The sequence below is a fragment of the Chrysemys picta genome, chromosome 2 (genome assembly GCF_011386835.1).
Source record: "Chrysemys picta bellii isolate R12L10 chromosome 2, ASM1138683v2, whole genome shotgun sequence".
Taxonomy (NCBI): domain Eukaryota; kingdom Metazoa; phylum Chordata; order Testudines; family Emydidae; genus Chrysemys; species Chrysemys picta.
The window spans coordinates 211,355,017-211,373,131 of NC_088792.1; the positions used below are offsets into that span (position 1 = coordinate 211,355,017).

Here is an 18,115-nt window from a genome sequence, read left to right on the forward strand (position 1 = left end):
CTGCATACTAAATCCTATTGCTTAGATTTGGCTTCCAAACTGGAATCCATACGTAGACTGCTTTGCCAGGCAGGGGGTTACCTTAATTGTCCTACCTCCCACCCCCATGAATTTTATTTATCTATTATTTTAGTCCTCTATTAGACTTTTAAGATATCTTATTTCTCCATATGTGAAAATAAATCTAGTTAATCTTATTAATCATGGCCTGTTCACTTTATTCGTTGTTTCTCGCTGCCTGTTTCAGTAGTTGGACTTTTTTCTTTTAGAGACGTACTTGGAAATTTAAAATCTCTCACTTTACTACAACAACGATGTTTAAAACACAGCTGTGAAACATGATTGTGGGCCCAGATGTGTTTTTGTTTCTTGTTTGCATGGACATAAACAAGCTATAACTGTGCCAGGAAAGCATGTTCTAACCTAGGTATCTACCAAGGTTAAAACATAGCCCCAACCTTAGTTGGTTTGGGTTTTTTCTGTTCATGGCAAGAAAACCTACAACAATTGTACTATACCAGTGCTTCATATTTTAACATGGTTATTTTTGTGTAGTCCAGGTCTTTATTGTCCAAGAGTGAGAAGCCTTTGAGAGGAGTTTCTTTAGTGAAGAGATAATTAGTTATGTGATAGGGTTTTTTTCAAACAATACACTTCTCAGTGGATTACCATGTCTGGACCTTCCTACACACCAACTTGTAAGTTCTGTGACATTGTATTAATTTTTTATTGGCTCTTGCTAGGGGAATATTTTTACCTCTCATTCAAAAGGAACTGATCGCTTTAGGCAGCCTGAGTACTTCATCAGAGATGGCGCAAATCAACCACCCCTGCATCCAGCAGCTTAGAACCTCAGAGCTATAGCAATTCTAGCCAAGCCTGATCACAGATATAAGGACCCAAGAGTACAACAGAAGGTGTGTAATTACTACTTTTCAGCTTTCATGAAGAATCTTGTATGCCATGCATATATTTTAGCTATGTAGGTCTTTTTCAGAAGTTAGCTTATGAGGTAGTTGAATTTTCCCTTTCAGTGCCTTAATAATCCATTTCAGAAACTCAAATTAAGCAATTAGAATTCAAAATTATCTTGACAAACTGGAGAAATGGTCTGAAATAAATAAGATGAATTTCAAGGCTATTAACATTCAGTAAAGTTTCAAAATCCAGGCCCCTATGGGTAGGTGTCGTGACCAGAAACAACAGTAATAAAATTACAGTATGTGGTTGGATCTGTTACTAGTGAATGAATTCCTACTGAGTTTAATATATTGTATTTAAACTTTATAAAGAGCTTTAAGCAACAAAATAATGACCTGCTTCAAATGTTTGTCTTTCTTAATGGCACTAAAATACTTTGAGGTTTTTGAAATGAAATATACAACTTAGACTAAATTGCTAGCAACGTTTGGGCATCCTAATCTATGATAGGTTTAAAAAAAACCACCCTGTCACTACAGGCTGGTTTTGATGTAAACAGTGATCCAAAGACTTCCTGTTTTACTCTCTACTAAAGGAGCAATGAGGAAGTGCCTGCTAGCGATTCAGTGTGTGCTGTTAGGAAAATGTAGGCCTGTGCTACACTTAAAATGTAAGTCAACATACTATGGTGCTCTGGGGTATGAAAAATCTCTGAGCATGATAGCTATGCCAATCTAACCCCTGGTGTGAATGCAGGTTGGTTGAGGGAAGGAAGCTTCTATTGGCCTACCTACCATCGCTCAGGGTGGGTGTGTGTGTGTGTGTGTGTGTGTGTGTGTGTGTGTGTGTGCGCGTTCCTACAGAGAGAGAAAAACCCCATCCATTGCTGTAGGCTGTGTCTACACTACAGAGTTACTCTGGCATAACTATGGTACTATGTAGCTATGCCATTATAATCCACATAGTGTAAATGTATCTGTAGTTTATATAGATGGGATATTGAAACTACAGAACTCCTTCAGCACCCAGAATGGAGGGGGGGCGGGGGAGGAAGGAACATGAAATAAAGCTCCATGGGCTTGTCTTCACTGCATGGTAGCTTGAGCTATAACGCACGTTTTGTCCCTAATCCAGGGGTGGGCAAACTTTTTGGGCTGAGGGCCACATCTGGGTGGGGAAATTGGATCCACGGCCGGGGCAGGGGATTGGGGTGCGGAGTGTGGGAGGTGGTGCGGTGTGCAGGAAGGGGCTCAGGGCAAGGGATTGGGGTGCAGGAGGGGTGTGAGGTGCAGGCAGGGGCCTTAAGGCAGGGAGTTAGGGGGTGGGATGCAGGAGGGGTTCGGTCACTGGCCTGGCACCACTTACCTCAAGCAGCTTCGGGGTGGCAGCAGCGCGCACCAGGGCAGGCTCCCTGCACGCCTGCCCTGTCCCCAGCCCCGCGCTGCTCCAGGAAGCGCTGGGACCCCTGGGGGAGGGCGAGTGGAAGGAAGGCGCTGTGTGCTGCCCTTGCTGCACCTCCAGGTATCTCCCCCGAAGCTCCCATTGGCCCCGGGTTCCCGGCCAATGGTAGCTGTGGGGGATGGTGCCTGGAGGCAAAGGCAAAGCATGGAGCCCTCTGCCGTCTCCCTGCCCGGGGGCCGCAGTGCCGGCCACTTCTGAGAGCGGCGCGGGACCATGGGGGGCAATCCCACGGGCTGGATCCAAAGCCCTGAGGGGCCAGATCCGGCCTGTGGGCCATAGTTTGCCTACCCCAGTCCTAACCCAACCCCCATCCATGCACAACTTTCTAGCTCAAGTTAAGTGGTGCTTTGAGCTAACTGGCCCTTCAGGGCTACGGTGGACTTGAGTGCTGCTGATGCTGAAGCAGTGCTTAATTTTTGCCAGGGCTGCACCCTAGCACCTCCAGGCTTGGCAGTTCAGAGCCCCGGCACCTCTGTGCTTGCCATGTCAGTTATGAAAGTAAAAAAATTGCTTGAGCCCCAGCAACTCTTTCATTACAAATTAAGCACTGGGCTCAAGCTAGTAATGCAGTGGGGTTATAGCAGCTGAGTTACAACTCAACTACTCATCCAATTACTCTGCTAACCAAATCACTGGCCATGTGGCTGCTCACTTGAACTAGTGCCAAAGGAGTAACTTGGACTAATTCAACCAGAATTAACTGTTGCAATGAAGACAAGCCCTAAGATAGTGAGAGAGGCTGGCAAAGCCCTTGTATATAATGGATTGTCTTCTGCTTCTACAAACAAACCAGAAAATAAGTTGCCCTTTATGACATGGAAATTTGGTTTGGGAGCCTGGTACAGAGGCAGTCATGTTAGAGACAGTCTGGGCTCCAACTTGAAGCAAGTCAGATCTGAACTCACTAGTCGGGTCACATTATGGACAGAGTCCCACCTAGACCCAGCGCAAAGTGGAAAGTCTGAGGGCAGTGAAGGCTAGCACACCGCTAACTCTGATTTTAGGATTATGCTGACTTTGACAGTCTCAGAGTCAAGGAACGTGAAATCTACTGTAGCAAAATCTCCAATCTGTTTTAACTACTCCCCTCTCTTTTCTCCTCTCCTCTTACTGTATATGCAATGGGGATGAGAAACCTTGGTATGTTTAGTTTCTCAGATAAATAGTTAATGTTGTTCAAAGGTGAAAGCCTGAGTTATGTAAGAAAGAGCTAATCCAATCCTGGTTAATAGTCACTACTCCAATTCATTCTCTGCAACATTTCCTCCTGCTTACATGAAACCCTAACAGCAGAGCAGGCACTAGGCATAAGCAGACTAAGCTATTGCTTAGGGCCCTGAGCAGCTTTGTATTATGTGTGGGGGGAGAATATTCTGGCTTCGGGCCCCCACTGGGCTAGCACCGCTCTGCCTAAAAGCTCCAATTTAGAATCAGGAAAAAGCCTAAGGGAGCAGCCTCATCGAGGTGCGATTTGCTGCTAGTTTTGAAATTCTGGCATTTCTGAAACTTTCAAAAATTAGAGTAAACTGGTGGGGACATTTTTATACTGGCATAAAAATGTAAAAGCTCCTGACGGCAGAAGTTTCCCACCTCGCCTCATGCAAGGAAAACCTTAGGCATAGCTCAGTGGTTTGAGCATTGGCCTGCTGAATCCAGGGTTGTGAGTTCATCCTTGAGGGGGCCATTTAGGGCTGTGGGGCAAAAATCTGTCTGGGGATTGGTCCTGCTTTGAGCCTTCCAACCCTGATCTATTCTATGACCTCTAGTTTGGTTTGGAGGAGGTCATTTATCTATCAAGCATTTATTTTCAGACAGTATTTAGGTAACCCAGACTCAGCTTGATACCGATTGTGGAAAGGAAGGAAAAACGAATCTCGCCCTAGTCTGCCAGTTTCTCCCAGGTGTGGAGAGTAAGGAAGCCTGGCTCTGGGAGTAGCGGGCCAACAAGCCTCCACCTGTGCCCTGAAGCCAGATGCTAACAGCTGGAGGGTCAACCCAAGCCTCCAGGGAAAGCGGTGGGGCACCCCCGTTTCTCATTGGCTGTGAGCCAGTGGCGGCCACGCCCCTCTCCATTGGTGACAACCCTGCCTGGGTAGGTGTGTGCGGAGAAGGTGTTGTGACTTCACAAATGGAACTCCGTCACCTTCCCCGGCCCCGCCCACCACGACCCCCCACCTATAAAAGGCCCCGCCTGCTGCGGACCCCTGTAGAGGAGGCTCCGGCAAGGGAGGCGGAGGAGGAAGCTCTCGCGCAGCCTTGGAAGCGCAAAGGTCTGGGCTGGAGCCGCTGCCCCCCGCCCCGGTTGATGGGGGGGCAGGTTAAAGGGTGGAAGGAAAAGGGCTTCTCCGCAGGTGGCAAGACCTGCGCCCGGGGGCGGGGGAGCACGGGCCGGGCAGCCCCGATTTCGCCCCTAGTTTGTTCAATTCCATTCCCGGGGACCGGGGGTGCGTGTCCCAGCCGGAGACCAAACCCCGGGGCAGCCCGTGAGCCCACAGCGCCAGAGGTGCGGCGGAGCCGGTCCCGGCTGTGCGGGACGCTGCCTGGCCGAGCTGAGCCGCGGGGTGGCGACGGACCACGGCACCCACGGGTACTGAGGAAGCGATTAGCTAATCATTGGGTGTAACGCCGCCCCTTTCACCAGGGATCTCGCAGCCCTGCAGCGATGTCTGTGCTAGTCCCACCTTGCAGACGGGGGACCCGAGGACAAGGTTTTAGCTCAGTGTCTTGTAAAATCTGGATTTATGCAATTAGTGGCTAAATGATGTTTAAAATAACCCCAAACAGAAGTTTAAGAATTCAAAATTGCTTAAGAAACCGGTGATGTCCCTGAGAGCTGGTGCTTTAATGGGAACTCGCTGACTTCATTTTGGGCAGTGGCTGAACTTTTTTGAGCCACACATTTGAACGGTCATTCGGGTTTGGGGGTGGGAAGGGGAGTGGGGGCTCGTCTGGGCATTTGAAAACTGCGAGGAAATTGACATTGTTGAACTAGTAGATGTTGTTACAGTGGACAGAAAACCCATTGGTAGTTAGTGTGTCTTGGGGATTGAGAAGGCCCAGGAGAAATCAGCATCATCTGCCATGGTGATAAAGCCTGGAAATAGACAGGTGTATTATGGGAACCCTAGTGGGCTACACACAGTACTTACTCAGATATTTTTCCTTTTAGTTGTGAGAGTGTAATTTGTCTCCAGTTGACGAAGATGCATTCTTCAAAGCCCAGGCTTGTTGTTCCATATGGCCTCAAGACTTTACTCGAGGGAGTGAGCAGAGCTGTTCTTAAAACCAATCCAAGCAATATCACTGAGTTTGCAGCTCTCTACTTCAGAGAGCTAATTGCATTTAGAGAAGGTTTGTTCCTGCTTATATGCTGTGATACACATTCCGTACATTTGAAAAGCTGTGTTATTGCAGAATGCTAATCAAACTGTCCATCTTAATTTATACTTTTACCTCCAGAAAATCCTAATTTGGATATAACAGACCTGATTAGAGAATTTCATTTCACTAGAGGTAAGAAAGGTGTCAAATGCTGCTCTTATTATGATACTATGTTTTAAAATACAGTATATTATGATGATGAGATAAAGCATTCAAACCTGCATGGTCATGAACAATCCCCTTTAAATGATCTTTTGACCATTTTCATTATTAATAGTAAGTTAACATTATTTAGCACCTGTCATCACAATGTGCCTTTACAAAGTATGGGCCTAATTCTATGAGATGTCAAATGCCTTCCTTTGACTCCTCACAGGCTGGGACTCTAAAGTACATACAGGAATCCCTGCAGACAGTCACCTTTGGTGCTGCAGATGGGTAGTGGGGAATACAGGCTCTCGTTTAGGGTCTCATCTACACAATGCTTGTTGTTGGCACTTGACGTGCCATATTTCCATTTAGCAAAGAATTTCTCTGGCAGAGACTGTAACATGACTGTGTCACAAGGGGCCAAATCTCAGTTGTAGGGTACTAGCAGATGTTGCATTAGTGATGTCATATCAGATATTAGTCTGTCTTATTGGCCTGGAGACCCATCAATCATCTGTTTGCATCATCTTGAACTGACATTTTGCTCACCCATCAACTCCATTATGATCCAGTCTTCTGTCTCAGTTTGCTCATCTCTGCCCCTCCCCTCTATTCAGTTGCATGTGACCCCACTGGAGTTGTGAAGGTTGTTGGAAAGGTATTCAATCGTAGGCCACAAAAATGGCAGACTTTTCTCCTCCCAGCTGTTAGAGAAGGGGAAAGGGTGCTTCTCGGAAGCTAAGGGTCTCTTCCCCCCCCCCCCCCTTCAGTATTTTGTCATGATGCCACAGGCCTGGACCAGGTCTCTGAGACTTGCAAGTTGTCTTTGTGACATCACTGGTAGAGCTGTGCAGAAAGTAAGGTTTGAAAATGCACCTGGCTCTAGCTAAAAGGACTCTAAAGCTAGTGTGGTAGATTGGGCTGGTACTCTGTGAGAATAAATTATTACTGGTTCAGTTTCTAAAAATTGACAGGAGGCCAGGTGGTCCAGTGGCTAGATACTGGAGTAGGAATCAGAAGACTTGAGTGCTACCCCCTTATCTGCTACAACTTTGGGAAAGTCACTTTGCCTCTGTGGCTCTGTTTTCGTGTCCTGCTCTAGGTCTGTTTTTTCAGACTGTAGGCAATTTGGGGCAGGGATTGTTTCACAGTCTGTACACTGTACCTAACACACAGACCCCAATCTCAGTGGGAGCCTCTTGGTGCTACAGTAAAAACAAATAATAATGACTGACTGAAAGGTAAGTAAGAACAATGCAATTTATTAAGCAGTGTGCTGCACACCTGGGCATTAAGTACAGGGAGAATGATCCTCCACACTCTGATGCTGTGCCCTAAACTGGTGACTGTCTTTTTGAGAGGATTAGTCAGCTATGCCCCAGCACAGAACAAATGCTCCTTGGAAGGCAAGGGGGAGGGAGGGAAGGAAAGTGCTAAGGACACAGGGCAGCTGTTGTGCCTGGAGATAAACACATGTAAGTGATCTTCTACTATTGTTTCTGCAGCTGGGTTGTAAATGGTGTGTGCATTGAGAGAAGCTGGGTTGCCAGTCAAAGCATGTAATTTAGAGAGAGTTTCTGCTATTAGAGTTTAAATTTGCCATGAATAGAGGGTTCTAGATTTGTTATAGCTCTTCTGCGTTCCTGCTCCTTTCTCCAGAACCTCTCTGGGTGATTTTATCCACACATGACATTAGGTACCAACTCCTTCCCCCTGCCCTCAAGAGCTCTCTCTCTTTCCTGCAGTTTCCCATGCTCCTCCATTTTGTCCCATATCTACATCTGTGCCATTTTTGCATGTGCAGTGGCCAACAGATTAAACACAATAAAAACAGAGCTCCTTCTCTTCTCTTTTTCATGTTTTCAACCTTGACACCCCTGAAAATCCCATCCATTTTTCCTGTTTCTCTTTCCAAAATCCACCCCTCCATCTCTACTGCCCAAACCTTGCTCCAAGCCTCCCACTGACACATACATGCTACTTCTTTAGGTAAGACTCGTGGGGAAGGGTTTATGCAAACACTCCAGGTTATTGGGATTTGTGATGTGTGTGTTCAACGTATTTTGTATGAATCCAAAATGCTTTGATGCTCTAGGTAGGTTCCAAAGGGAATGATGAATTTCTCAGTTAAGTATTTGATTTGTTTTTTCCTATTGACTCTATTTTTTTCCCCCCACTACTTTTTTACTTTTTGAATGCTCTGGGGAAGAAGATGGCTGCTACGATGTGGGGGAAAGAGAGGGTTTAGCACTTGTAAAATTTTACATAACATACAGGCTAAAAGTCATGGAGCAGGATAACAGGCAAACAGAAATCCCCTGTTAAACTGATGTACCTCTTGCATCTAGGATGACCTGACAAATTCACTTTAAAGCAGAGGTAGATTTTTTTTTTTTTTGTTCCAAATGTCTTGGTCAAAGGGCAGTCAAGGTCCAGACTCCAGAGAAAATAAAAATAAATGAAAAGATTTCAGCATCAGTTCAAAGCCTCCAGTAGTCCGAATTTGGCCCGCAATCTGCCTATTGACTACCCCTACTTTAAAGGCTTGATGAAGTGTTAAACAGGCAGGTTGTGCAGAGATTGTTGGAAGCACCTTCTAACTTACTGTCGTGCTGTTTTAATTAGTAGAGGGCTGGACTGATAGACTGCCAGAAAAGAGAGCTGACCTTGGAGACGTAAGTGTGGTGTCTCCACTTTCTGAGGAACCAAAACGAAAGGAAAAATCCACAGACACAGAGGAGGACCAGTTGCACGAAGGCCCTGAACCTGAATATAGCAGCAAAATTACACAATACCCATCGACTCACGGTGAACTTGCAGAAAATGAACCATCCCCTACAGGACCTGAAGCATCCCCTAAGGGACCTGAACTTGCCTATGTCCCAGCAGATCCTGCACAGCTTGCTGCACAGATGTTAGGTAACATTGATTCTGTTCATTCTATGAAGGATGTGGCAACAAGTGTGCAATCTTTTCCTGAACTGTCTCTGAGCTCAGTGGACACAACAGTTGCACCAGTAGAAGGTGCTGCTGAAGAAGCTACACTTACCCCAGCTGCTGAGGGTTCTGCAGAGTCTGTTAGGTTGGAGCCAGCGGTTCAGAGTCAGGCCTCCATTGTCCTAGGGTCCTCCAGCAGTCAGGCTGAACAATCAACAAGTGATGTAGATCAAGCTTCCTCAACCCCCTTGCAGGATGAACCACCACCACCTGCTCCTCCACCACCTCCTCCTCCACCACCACCTCCTAAAGATCCATTACAGGCTGTGCCTTCCCAAAGCGAAATTGAGGTTACATCAACCATTCAGGCTATGCCAATACATACTGACGATGAGCCCGCTACTGAAGGAGAGGTTCCACCTTACATAGAGCAGTTCCCGCAGCAAATAGTCATTCCCTTTTTAGAACAAGTAGCTTGTCTAATAGAGATTCAGCAGCCAATGCCTTCACTAAATACAGGTCAGTTTACATGCACTAAGATCTTAGATCCATCTGCAGATGATGCAGAATTTGACCCGGAAAGAATGGAAACTACAGCGCAAATGGCATCAGCTGAGCAAGGTTTTATTATGTCAGGTAAGAAAGTCGGATGTTAATGAAAATTTCATATTCCAGGTTAACAGTGCTGAAACTCAGTAGCTAAATTATTAAATGCAAGAACCTATGCCAGTGCAAGGCTATGGGAGAGATTGAACTTCCTTACTTTGGGGCACATAAGGAGCTTTGGTTTCCTCTGCAATCGCCTGGCCCCAATGCACAGGTATTAGATCTCTCTACAATTTGTTCCAAAATGTGTGACTAATTGTGAGTAAGACCCATAACTGCTCTTGGATTAGTGTTGCCTGCATCAGAGGAACATGTGTTCACAGCGTCCTGCAAATTGATTTGTTGTGGCATCAGAGGTGCAGACAGCACTTACTCCAGGAGCCAGAGTGGTATGTGGCACATACAAAAGGTAGCTGGAGGTGTTTTGCCTTTGAACAGCCCTGAAAGCGTCTTGCTGAAAGTGAGCCACACAGTTTGAGGCAATGGCAGAGATTGAAGATGTAATACATGTGCCTTGTGTTTGAGGAAGGTCGATGGGGGGGAGGCCAGAACTTTGAATGTGGCCTCACTTTGAAAGATTTAAATCCTAACCATTGCATTAACATAGAGGTTTTGCATTTAAAAAAGAAATGGTGGTGGTTGCCTGCACTGTCCTGTTCTGCAGATGGGTTGAGGTGGGTGGATGAGGCACTTAGCAGGGGGTTCTGCAGATGGGAAGAGGGTCTGGCACTTGTCTTCCTGGTGAAGTGCCACTGGAACAAACTCCTCACCTGACAAGTACCCTACGCAGACTCTCCTCCCAGCTGCAAACCCTCTTTCCATCCTCTGTGACAAGTGCCAAGCCCACCCCCTGCTCCCAGCTGGAGAATTCCCCCCCCCGCCCCCTTCTCCAGTGAGAAGTGCCTGCCTGACTCCCCCTGCTACTGCAGAACCCCTCCTGAGCCCCTTCCAGGCCCCAGGAAAGGTAGAGGTGTTAAGACATATCAAAGCACGTTACCGAATTATTTTGTTAAGCAACACCAAGGGATTTGCATGGCTGAAATGAAGGAATAACAATGTTGTAGCATGTGGCAGTGGTGCTGTAGTTATGGTTGGAGGCAGCACACTTGTTCTGATCCCTATTCAGGTGTTGATAAACTTTCTTTATAAAAACTATTCTTTGAAAACATTGGCAGTAAAATGTAAGCTCCCACGGTACTTTGTGTGGCAGCTAAATAGAAATTGCTGTCTAACTTTGGATGTCCAGCTGTAAAAAAAAAAAAAAAAAAAAAAAAAAAATTACCCTGGGTCCAGATGCATTTTTCTGTTTGGTTTTAATAAACCAAAACATTTAAGTAAGTTTTGACAAAACTGACACTTTTTTTGAGGGGGGGCAGACTGTTGCAATTCCCCCTGTGCTGGTAATTCAGACTCCCTCAGGCCTGGCAGCCCAAAAGGAAAATGTCTAACATTTTAAGCAACTGAAAAGAGGGACTTAGAACAGGAAGAGCTCTGGTCTCTTTGGTCATAACTCCAGCACCAATTCTTCTGCTGTTCTTTTCACTTCAGCTATGCAAAAATCCCCATCTATCTTCTCTAACATGCTTTCTTATGGCATACGTAAATATAGGCGTGTTATATGTAAGAGTTTGCAATAGGATTGCAATTCATAGCTCCTGATACCAGCAATTTTTTAAATTTTTATTTTATAGCAATGGCAACAACCGAAGCAGGACAACCACCACCATATTCTAATGTGTGGACTCTCTATTGTCTAACTGATTTGAGCCAACAAGGTCGAAAGTCACCACCACCCCTTCCTCCTGCTGGAACTGGTGCTCCTTATCCCCAAGCAACCCTCTATATATCTAGTGGGAAGGAGCAACAACCATTCCTACAACAGCAGCTGACACCACAAGGTCCACCACCACCACAAGTATCCTCTCCAACTTATGTGATGATGGAAGAAGGCAAGAGGGGAAATGCACCACCTTTCATTTTAGTGGGCTCTACAGTTCAGAATGTACAGGACTGGAAGTCTATTCCTGGCCATGCTGTCCTTACACAGCATGACACAAGTGCTGTGAGGAGATTCACTACAGTACCTGTACCAGTTGCCAGGCCAGCAGATCTGAAAATGGCCACTCCAAACCCAAATTCTAATTCTGCACAAGAAACTGCTAGACCACCAACCCCCGTTTTTCTTTCAGTTGCCATACCCTTAGACGAAGTAATGTCTGCAAAGAGGGGCTCAGCAGCTGGTGATAAAGCAGGCATAAATCCCTTTGCAGGAAGCTATGGTATAGCAGGAGAGATTACATTTACTTCTGCCCCAGTCCGCAGAGCAGACTCGTGAGAAGGTAGGCCGTTTCACATTGTGCTCGTGTCTGCAAGGGAGACGTTCACAACTTCAGCCTCTGGTTATAAAGTTTTGCTTTAAAGTCAGAGTTTAAGTTTTTGAACTTGGATGCTTAACATTAGGCTCCTAAACTGTAGCCTGGATTTCAGAGTTGCTGAGGCCATAAACTTCCACTGAACCTAAGCTTGCTTGGCTTTGGCTAACCATTCTAGCCACCAGTGTATTTGACTTGAAGCTGGTTTGACAGTGGTTGGGACAGCCTAATTCCTCCTCCCATTCCGATGCACTCATGTAGAGCAACTACACCTGGCATACTCACTACTTTAATTTAGGGGATGGAGGTTCAGTACAACTTCTAATTTTAGCTAAAACTGCTTGCTCCAGAAAGGCTTGGAGCTGGTTTCTCCTCTGTACCTGGCATTTGCAAATCCTGGAAATTGGTAGTTAGGTTTGAATTGCTATTTTCATCCTCTGCCAGATGTTTGAAATGGGAAATCAAAGCAGCAGGCACATGCACTGTGGATTTATACCCCAGGTTACTGTGCACGGTACATGCATGTGCACGAAAGTATAAATTGTAGCTTGAAGACATAGCCCTCCCAACATCCTAGACACTGCTCATGCCTATTTCACAACTGCCTGCTATGGACTGGTAGTCAACATCCCACCTTCTGGAAATATATGAGAGAGAGAGAGAGAGAGAGAGAGAGTGTGTGTGTGTGTGTGTGTGTGTGTTTTGGGGGCTAGGGGGAAGAAAGAACATAATGCTCTCTGTACTTAACCAAATCCTTTTTCTTTAACAGGTTGAGAGGAGATGTCATGTGAACACCCCAGGATGTAAATCTGCATCTTAAAATAATAAATTAACTTAATACAAGCACTCAAAACTAATGCAATCCATTAGAATGCCTTTTTGCATTTCCAGAGTGTTGGCAGAACACAGATTATTGAAGATAAGTATATAATGAAGTGTCCATGGGGGGTAAAAATACCCCACCCGCAGCACAGGCAATAACCGAAAAGAATGCTTCCCCGCTGTAGCAGAGGCATTTGGCTGTGGCCGAGCCCTCTTAGAGATGTTTAGCTAATAGACAAGTTGATCATATAGTATTGTGTAAACATACATCCATCAAAAATTTCAAATTAGTTCCACACAATCCCTTTCCAGAGTAGGTCACATCTTATGCAACAGATCTGTTCCTGGCAATGAGTTTAAGTCCACAGCTTTGACTCTGTAAGCAATGGCCTTATACTTAGAATGTCCCAAAACAAAGAAATAAGTGAGGTGGTCAATGAGATTAAGGGTAAAAAAAATTTCACTAGATGGCTTGCAGATGCTGCCCTGTGCCACACAAGAAGCCAGTGCTCAGTTAAAACCCATTATAACAGACCTTAGAGTTGCTATGGAAGACACGGTCTAGTTTTGCTATAGCTTTGGAGTCTCAAGTTTATTTCAGTCTGTCAGTGGTCACTGGGGTGGGGTGTGTACGTGTGTCATTTTTGGGGGATTTCAGATGTTTAGAGAAGATGCTGATTTTAATTATCCAGTGAAAATTGCTTAGTGTCTGCATCTATTCGCTTAAGAACCCTAGTCTTTACTCCTTGGGAGTTCCCTAGTGCTTGCTCCTTCTCTTGATCTGCTTCCTACTTTTAAAAAAAGAGCAGGTACCATCTCCTCTGTCGCAGCTTGAAAATAAAGGAAATCCCTAGGAGATTGGATTTTGAGTAGATATCAGCTTCTGGAGAAGAAACTTACCTGGGAGGCATACGCCACTCAATGCCTCTCTCTATTTCTATCCAGTAAGCTCTTCAAACAAACATTTGGAACAGTCCTTTCCCTGGAACTTAATAGGTTTCAAAACCCATTAGGTCAGTGTGTGAGCCAGTGGGTTGCAACCTAAGGGTGTCACATGAGGCTGGTGGGGTGGGGGATGATTGCAATAAAACTTTAATATCTCCCAAATGAGGCAAAGAAAAAGTTTCTAGACTCATTTCAGGATAGCAAAACCCTTCAAAATTTGAGACATCAACTTTACTAGAACAGATTACTTGTAGCGATGCATGAGACGCCAGTGTGATTCAGCCTCTGTAGTTGGAAAGCTTCTTCCTTGTTTGCTGAGCACAGTTCTTCCAGGGAAACCACTGACATGACATACTTTATGAACCCAGAACTGCAAGGTTTCAGACACACCAGCCGAAAGCCACACTCAGCAGGATGTCAAGTATCAGAGGAGTAGCCGTGTTAGTCTGGATCTGTAAAAGCAGCAGAGTGTCCCGGGGCACCTTATAGACATATTGGAGCAGGAGCTTTCGTGGCATCTGACGAAGTGGGTATTCACTCACGAAAGCTCATGCTCCAATACGTCTGTTAGTCTACAAGGTGCCACAGGACACTCAGCAGGATGACTTTATAGAGCAAAGGCATCTACCTGGATCAGCTGATGCAACCCCTGGTATTAAAAAAATGAATCTGAGAAGTCAGAGCATTGGAACATTTGAAAGCCTTTATTTAGTAGCAATTAATGTAATTAACACTAACCTCCAGACAGCAATTAAAATAGTATACAAAGAGCAGCTGGAAGCTCTGTAGCCCAGGTCTGTATAAATATGTATTTCCATAAGATTTAATGCACCCCAATTAAAGGGGTAAAGCTGGTGTGTACAGCAGTCTCCATACAGGTGCCTTACTTACTTCAAACCATACTTTCTAGGAGGAAATCTTGTGCATTTGTACAGTGCATACACAGGTGCAGTTTAATTTCTCCAGTAGTTATGTTCTACTGGGTCCTGATTTTTAAACAGTTTCTGCAATTGTACAACAATGGTGCAAAGCACCTATAGTTTCTAGTGCAGTAAACAGATTTTTTTAAACCTCTTACTAGTGTTCAGTTCAGATTTAACTTTTAAATGGCTCTTAATTCCTTAACAAAATGAAGTTGGTAACAAAACATGAAAGAACAAATTCAAAACACTGCACTAAACATGGAATAAATACTTTGAGTAATGTTACCAGTGTAACCTACAACATGACCATTTGGGGGATAATAGTTCTGGAATCACTGACCAGAATCCAGGATTCTTGAGTTATGTTCATAGAAGCCATCTTATGAAAGTTAAGTAAATCTTTACAAAAATAACTTGCCCTCTCCTAGCTTCAAGCACAGAATAGTGCAATTCATACCTGTGCTTTTAAACATGTCTGTGCCACAATAAATCCACCCCAAAGGGCTGTTGTGCCAGCATAATCATTAAAAGAAAGGATTCATAGAACACCTTCAAATGTTCTATTTGCTATCCACCGAGACTTAACATAGATGTATTCAGCAAATATGATAGCACTAACCCATCAGAAAAATGACAGCTCTGAGCAGTTTTGTCTACGTTCCCCTCTCCATAGACTTTCAGATCTGTACCACCATATTTACTGCAGGAGATGCTTAATATACTGTTCAGTAACTTGTCAGTTTTTCCAAGATATGAGTAGAAATAAGGAAAATTAAAAAGGATTAAGACTTAATTTGCATTAGTCATGAGCTCCCTTTGACATTTTAATAAATGTCAGGTAAATTAAAGTAGTTTCTGTCCCAGTAGTTGCCAGAGTAAAGCCAGTCCTGTGCACCAGTGTAGGGATTGGGACCTTGATGGAACCACCTGTAAAAGAGGACAAGATGGCTGTGAGGAGACTAGAACACATTTCAGTGTAACAAAGTTCAGAGCTGCTTTGGTGCATCTTTCACGTTGGTTTTCAAACCAGTCTACTGAGAATTCAGTGCTGCATCCCGCACTGTTTTAAGTCAGTTCAGACTGTCTTGATTTGCTAGACTTCTCCCTTACAATCCCAGAATAGTTTCTGCCTGAAATCCATGTGGATATGTTGTGAGTAGGTAGTAGAGATTGTTGTACAAGAAACTATTTACTTCAAAGCAGTTTTGAATAAGCCATTTTTGACATGCATTTAAGAACAATTTATTACACAAGGACACGAATACACTGCAAACACTGCATTCCTGAAAGCAGAAGTTATTATTTCACCAGCATTCTTATTTCCCCAAGATTTTGAAACCATTATTTTGATAAGTGTCAAATACCACAGCTCACAATAATGGGGATCGGTGATTTGCTTCCCAACAGCAATACAGAGCTCTTGAGGGAACACATCACTCAGAACAGTTCCAGCAAGTTTTTTGCATAGTTATAAAATACATGTGTTTATGTGAGGCATACACTGTAGAGCCATTCTAGGGCATGAGATCGGTCCCATTTGCATCAAGTTATTTTCGTGCTTCCTGGTAGATTCTGCTTGCTTGCCTGTTGCCAGAAATACTATAATTTCACTTATTGTTCAAGTCTGCAAATGTTTCCAGCTCTACAGTATATACACAAACATAGTGATAGTTACACATTTGTAAGGTAAGATGTACTAAGGAGCCATACTATTGATAAGAACACTTCTGATGGTAGCATGGAGTCCCCTTTTATGGGCCGAGCAATACTACATCATAAGATACCCAATGGTACGTGTTCCTTTGTACATTATACGTCAAGAAGCACATCTTACCACAGCCCAGATAAGTCTCAAAGGTATTCCCTCCAATACAAAACACCCCTACTAACATAACATGCAATATGTCAACCTTCTCCCCAGTCTTTATTCACTTTTAAATCTGTGTCCAGTTAGTCATCTCTGCCTCACACCAACAACATATTACACAGCACCAGCCCTCAGAAAGGTGAACTAGATTTTTTTTTTTTTTTAAAGTCTGCGTGCTGTATTTGCCAAATAAACAATGATCATGGCATCTGAGTGCACCTGCTGTAAATTGCTTTATGGTTAACACCTCAGCTTTCTTTTGGAGCTTAATTCACCACCAAACAATCCTTGCTTTGTATACACCACTGCAATTAACACTGTCTCAAGCAGGAGAGACTATTCAGGATCCCCATAAGGTTTCAGAAAGATTTAATAAAATAGAAGTTTAGCATATTGGGGTTGTTTGGTAATTAAATGTTGCCTTTTAAAAAACAGAAAGGCTGATAGTGTTTTATATTTATATATACACAGTGCATTCTATTATGTAATATAGTCTGTTACATAATAAAATGAGGTTGCGAACTGTAGCACGGATTAAAAAAAATGTGGTGACATACATCTACTATACCTTGTACAACATTTTTGCAAAAACCTGTCCAAGTATTTAAATCATTCTTATCCTGTGCCAAGTACTAGTTAAAGGTGAGAGGAAGGACAGTGGAAGATGCAGCAAAACTGTTGCACGACTTGTATCTGATCTACTGCTACTAGATCACACATTTCAAGACCACAAGGGACCACTGTGTTCCTTTAGTCTGATCTCCTGTATAGCACAGGCCATAGAAATGCCCCAATATAATAGCTAGAGCAGATCTTTTAGAAACACATTCACTCCATTTAAAAATTGCCAGTGATGGAGAATTCACCATGGCCCTTGTTAAGCTGTTCCAATGGTTAATAATGTACACCTTATTTCCAGTGGGTGGTGCTGCAGAAGCAAAATTTAGCTTACTGGGAATAGTGTTGTTAGAGTTCATGCCCCCAATGAAGTTAGCATGGAGGAAGCGGCTAAGGTTGTGAAGGATATAGGGTATACTAGATCAACCACTACCTTGGGGTGACTGGAGGAGAAGGGAGAGGAGAGTACGAATATTGCTTGCAACAGCATAAGTGTTCATTGTGTTTTAGTGAAAGACAAGGTCCCTGTGCCAAGGAGCTTAACACAGTCTTTAGACCATTTGCCAAGATTTTCAGAAGTGGACTAGTGACTTTGGGTGCTCTATTTGCTACCTGATTTTCCAGAAACAAACAAACCAACCCTCTGTGATGTCAGGCCCCTTTAAGGTGTTTCAAAACTGGGCACCCAAAAATCACTAGACCCTATGAAAATCCTGCCCATTATGAAAAGTAGTAGACCAAAAGGATAGGGATCTTGCCCTAAGAAGTGCACTTCTCTACAGTGCATAGTTAATGATGATTGCAGACATTAAGCTATGTATTCCCTAAACAGAGGAGCTAACATTCCTGGAAATATGTAGAAGGGTTCATCTCAAAATATGAATGGTTTTCTGCATAATTTTCTTAAACGGAGAGACCATAAAGCAATCTAGCTTTCCAGGACCATACCTTGATCTCATCAGAAGTGCCAAATGTGAATGCCATTGTCCAACAGATGGTTTCTAGATCCTAGCAATCTTTGAAAAATTTTCCCCTCTGTTTTTTGTTTCAAGTAAACTAACCAATTCCTGATATAGAATGAGAATGGGGAAAGTGATAGGAAGGGTCTGGAA

General features: G+C 44.0%; 2 protein-coding genes across 17 annotated transcripts in view; one reads left to right on the plus strand and one right to left on the minus strand.

Annotated features, from left to right (window-relative positions):
* Positions 1 to 1,398: 1,398 nt before the first annotated feature.
* CABYR (calcium binding tyrosine phosphorylation regulated) lies at positions 1,399 to 12,737 on the plus strand. 6 transcript variants are annotated; one of them, XM_024099574.3, is made up of 6 exons: positions 4,545 to 4,652; positions 5,552 to 5,733; positions 5,842 to 5,895; positions 8,539 to 9,486; positions 11,148 to 11,795; positions 12,598 to 12,737. In XM_024099574.3, exons 2-5 carry the CDS (start codon positions 5,586 to 5,588, stop codon positions 11,789 to 11,791), a joined length of 1,794 nt encoding a protein of 597 aa, XP_023955342.2. In that variant the 5' UTR covers positions 4,545 to 4,652; positions 5,552 to 5,585; the 3' UTR covers positions 11,792 to 11,795; positions 12,598 to 12,737. The 6 variants fall into 6 exon arrangements, with proteins under 6 accessions (XP_065441434.1, XP_065441436.1, XP_042710786.2 ...); XM_065585364.1 differs by lacking the exon at positions 5,552 to 5,733 and having other exon boundaries at positions 4,229 to 4,652; positions 11,646 to 11,795; XM_042854852.2 differs by lacking the exon at positions 5,552 to 5,733 and having other exon boundaries at positions 4,231 to 4,652.
* A 1,543-nt stretch (positions 12,738 to 14,280) lies between these two features.
* OSBPL1A (oxysterol binding protein like 1A) overlaps positions 14,281 to 18,115 on the minus strand; it is a 143,167-nt gene continuing 139,332 nt past the window's right edge. For 10 of the 11 annotated variants that reach the window (XM_005282780.5, XM_065585354.1, XM_065585356.1 and 7 more), the window contains one exon: positions 14,281 to 15,445. In XM_005282780.5, the coding sequence (XP_005282837.1) occupies positions 15,343 to 15,445 (103 nt within the window). In that variant the 3' untranslated portion in view covers positions 14,281 to 15,342. Of the gene's footprint in view, positions 15,478 to 18,115 lie in introns of all 11 variants that reach the window. The other variant, XM_065585351.1, reaches the window with a different exon arrangement.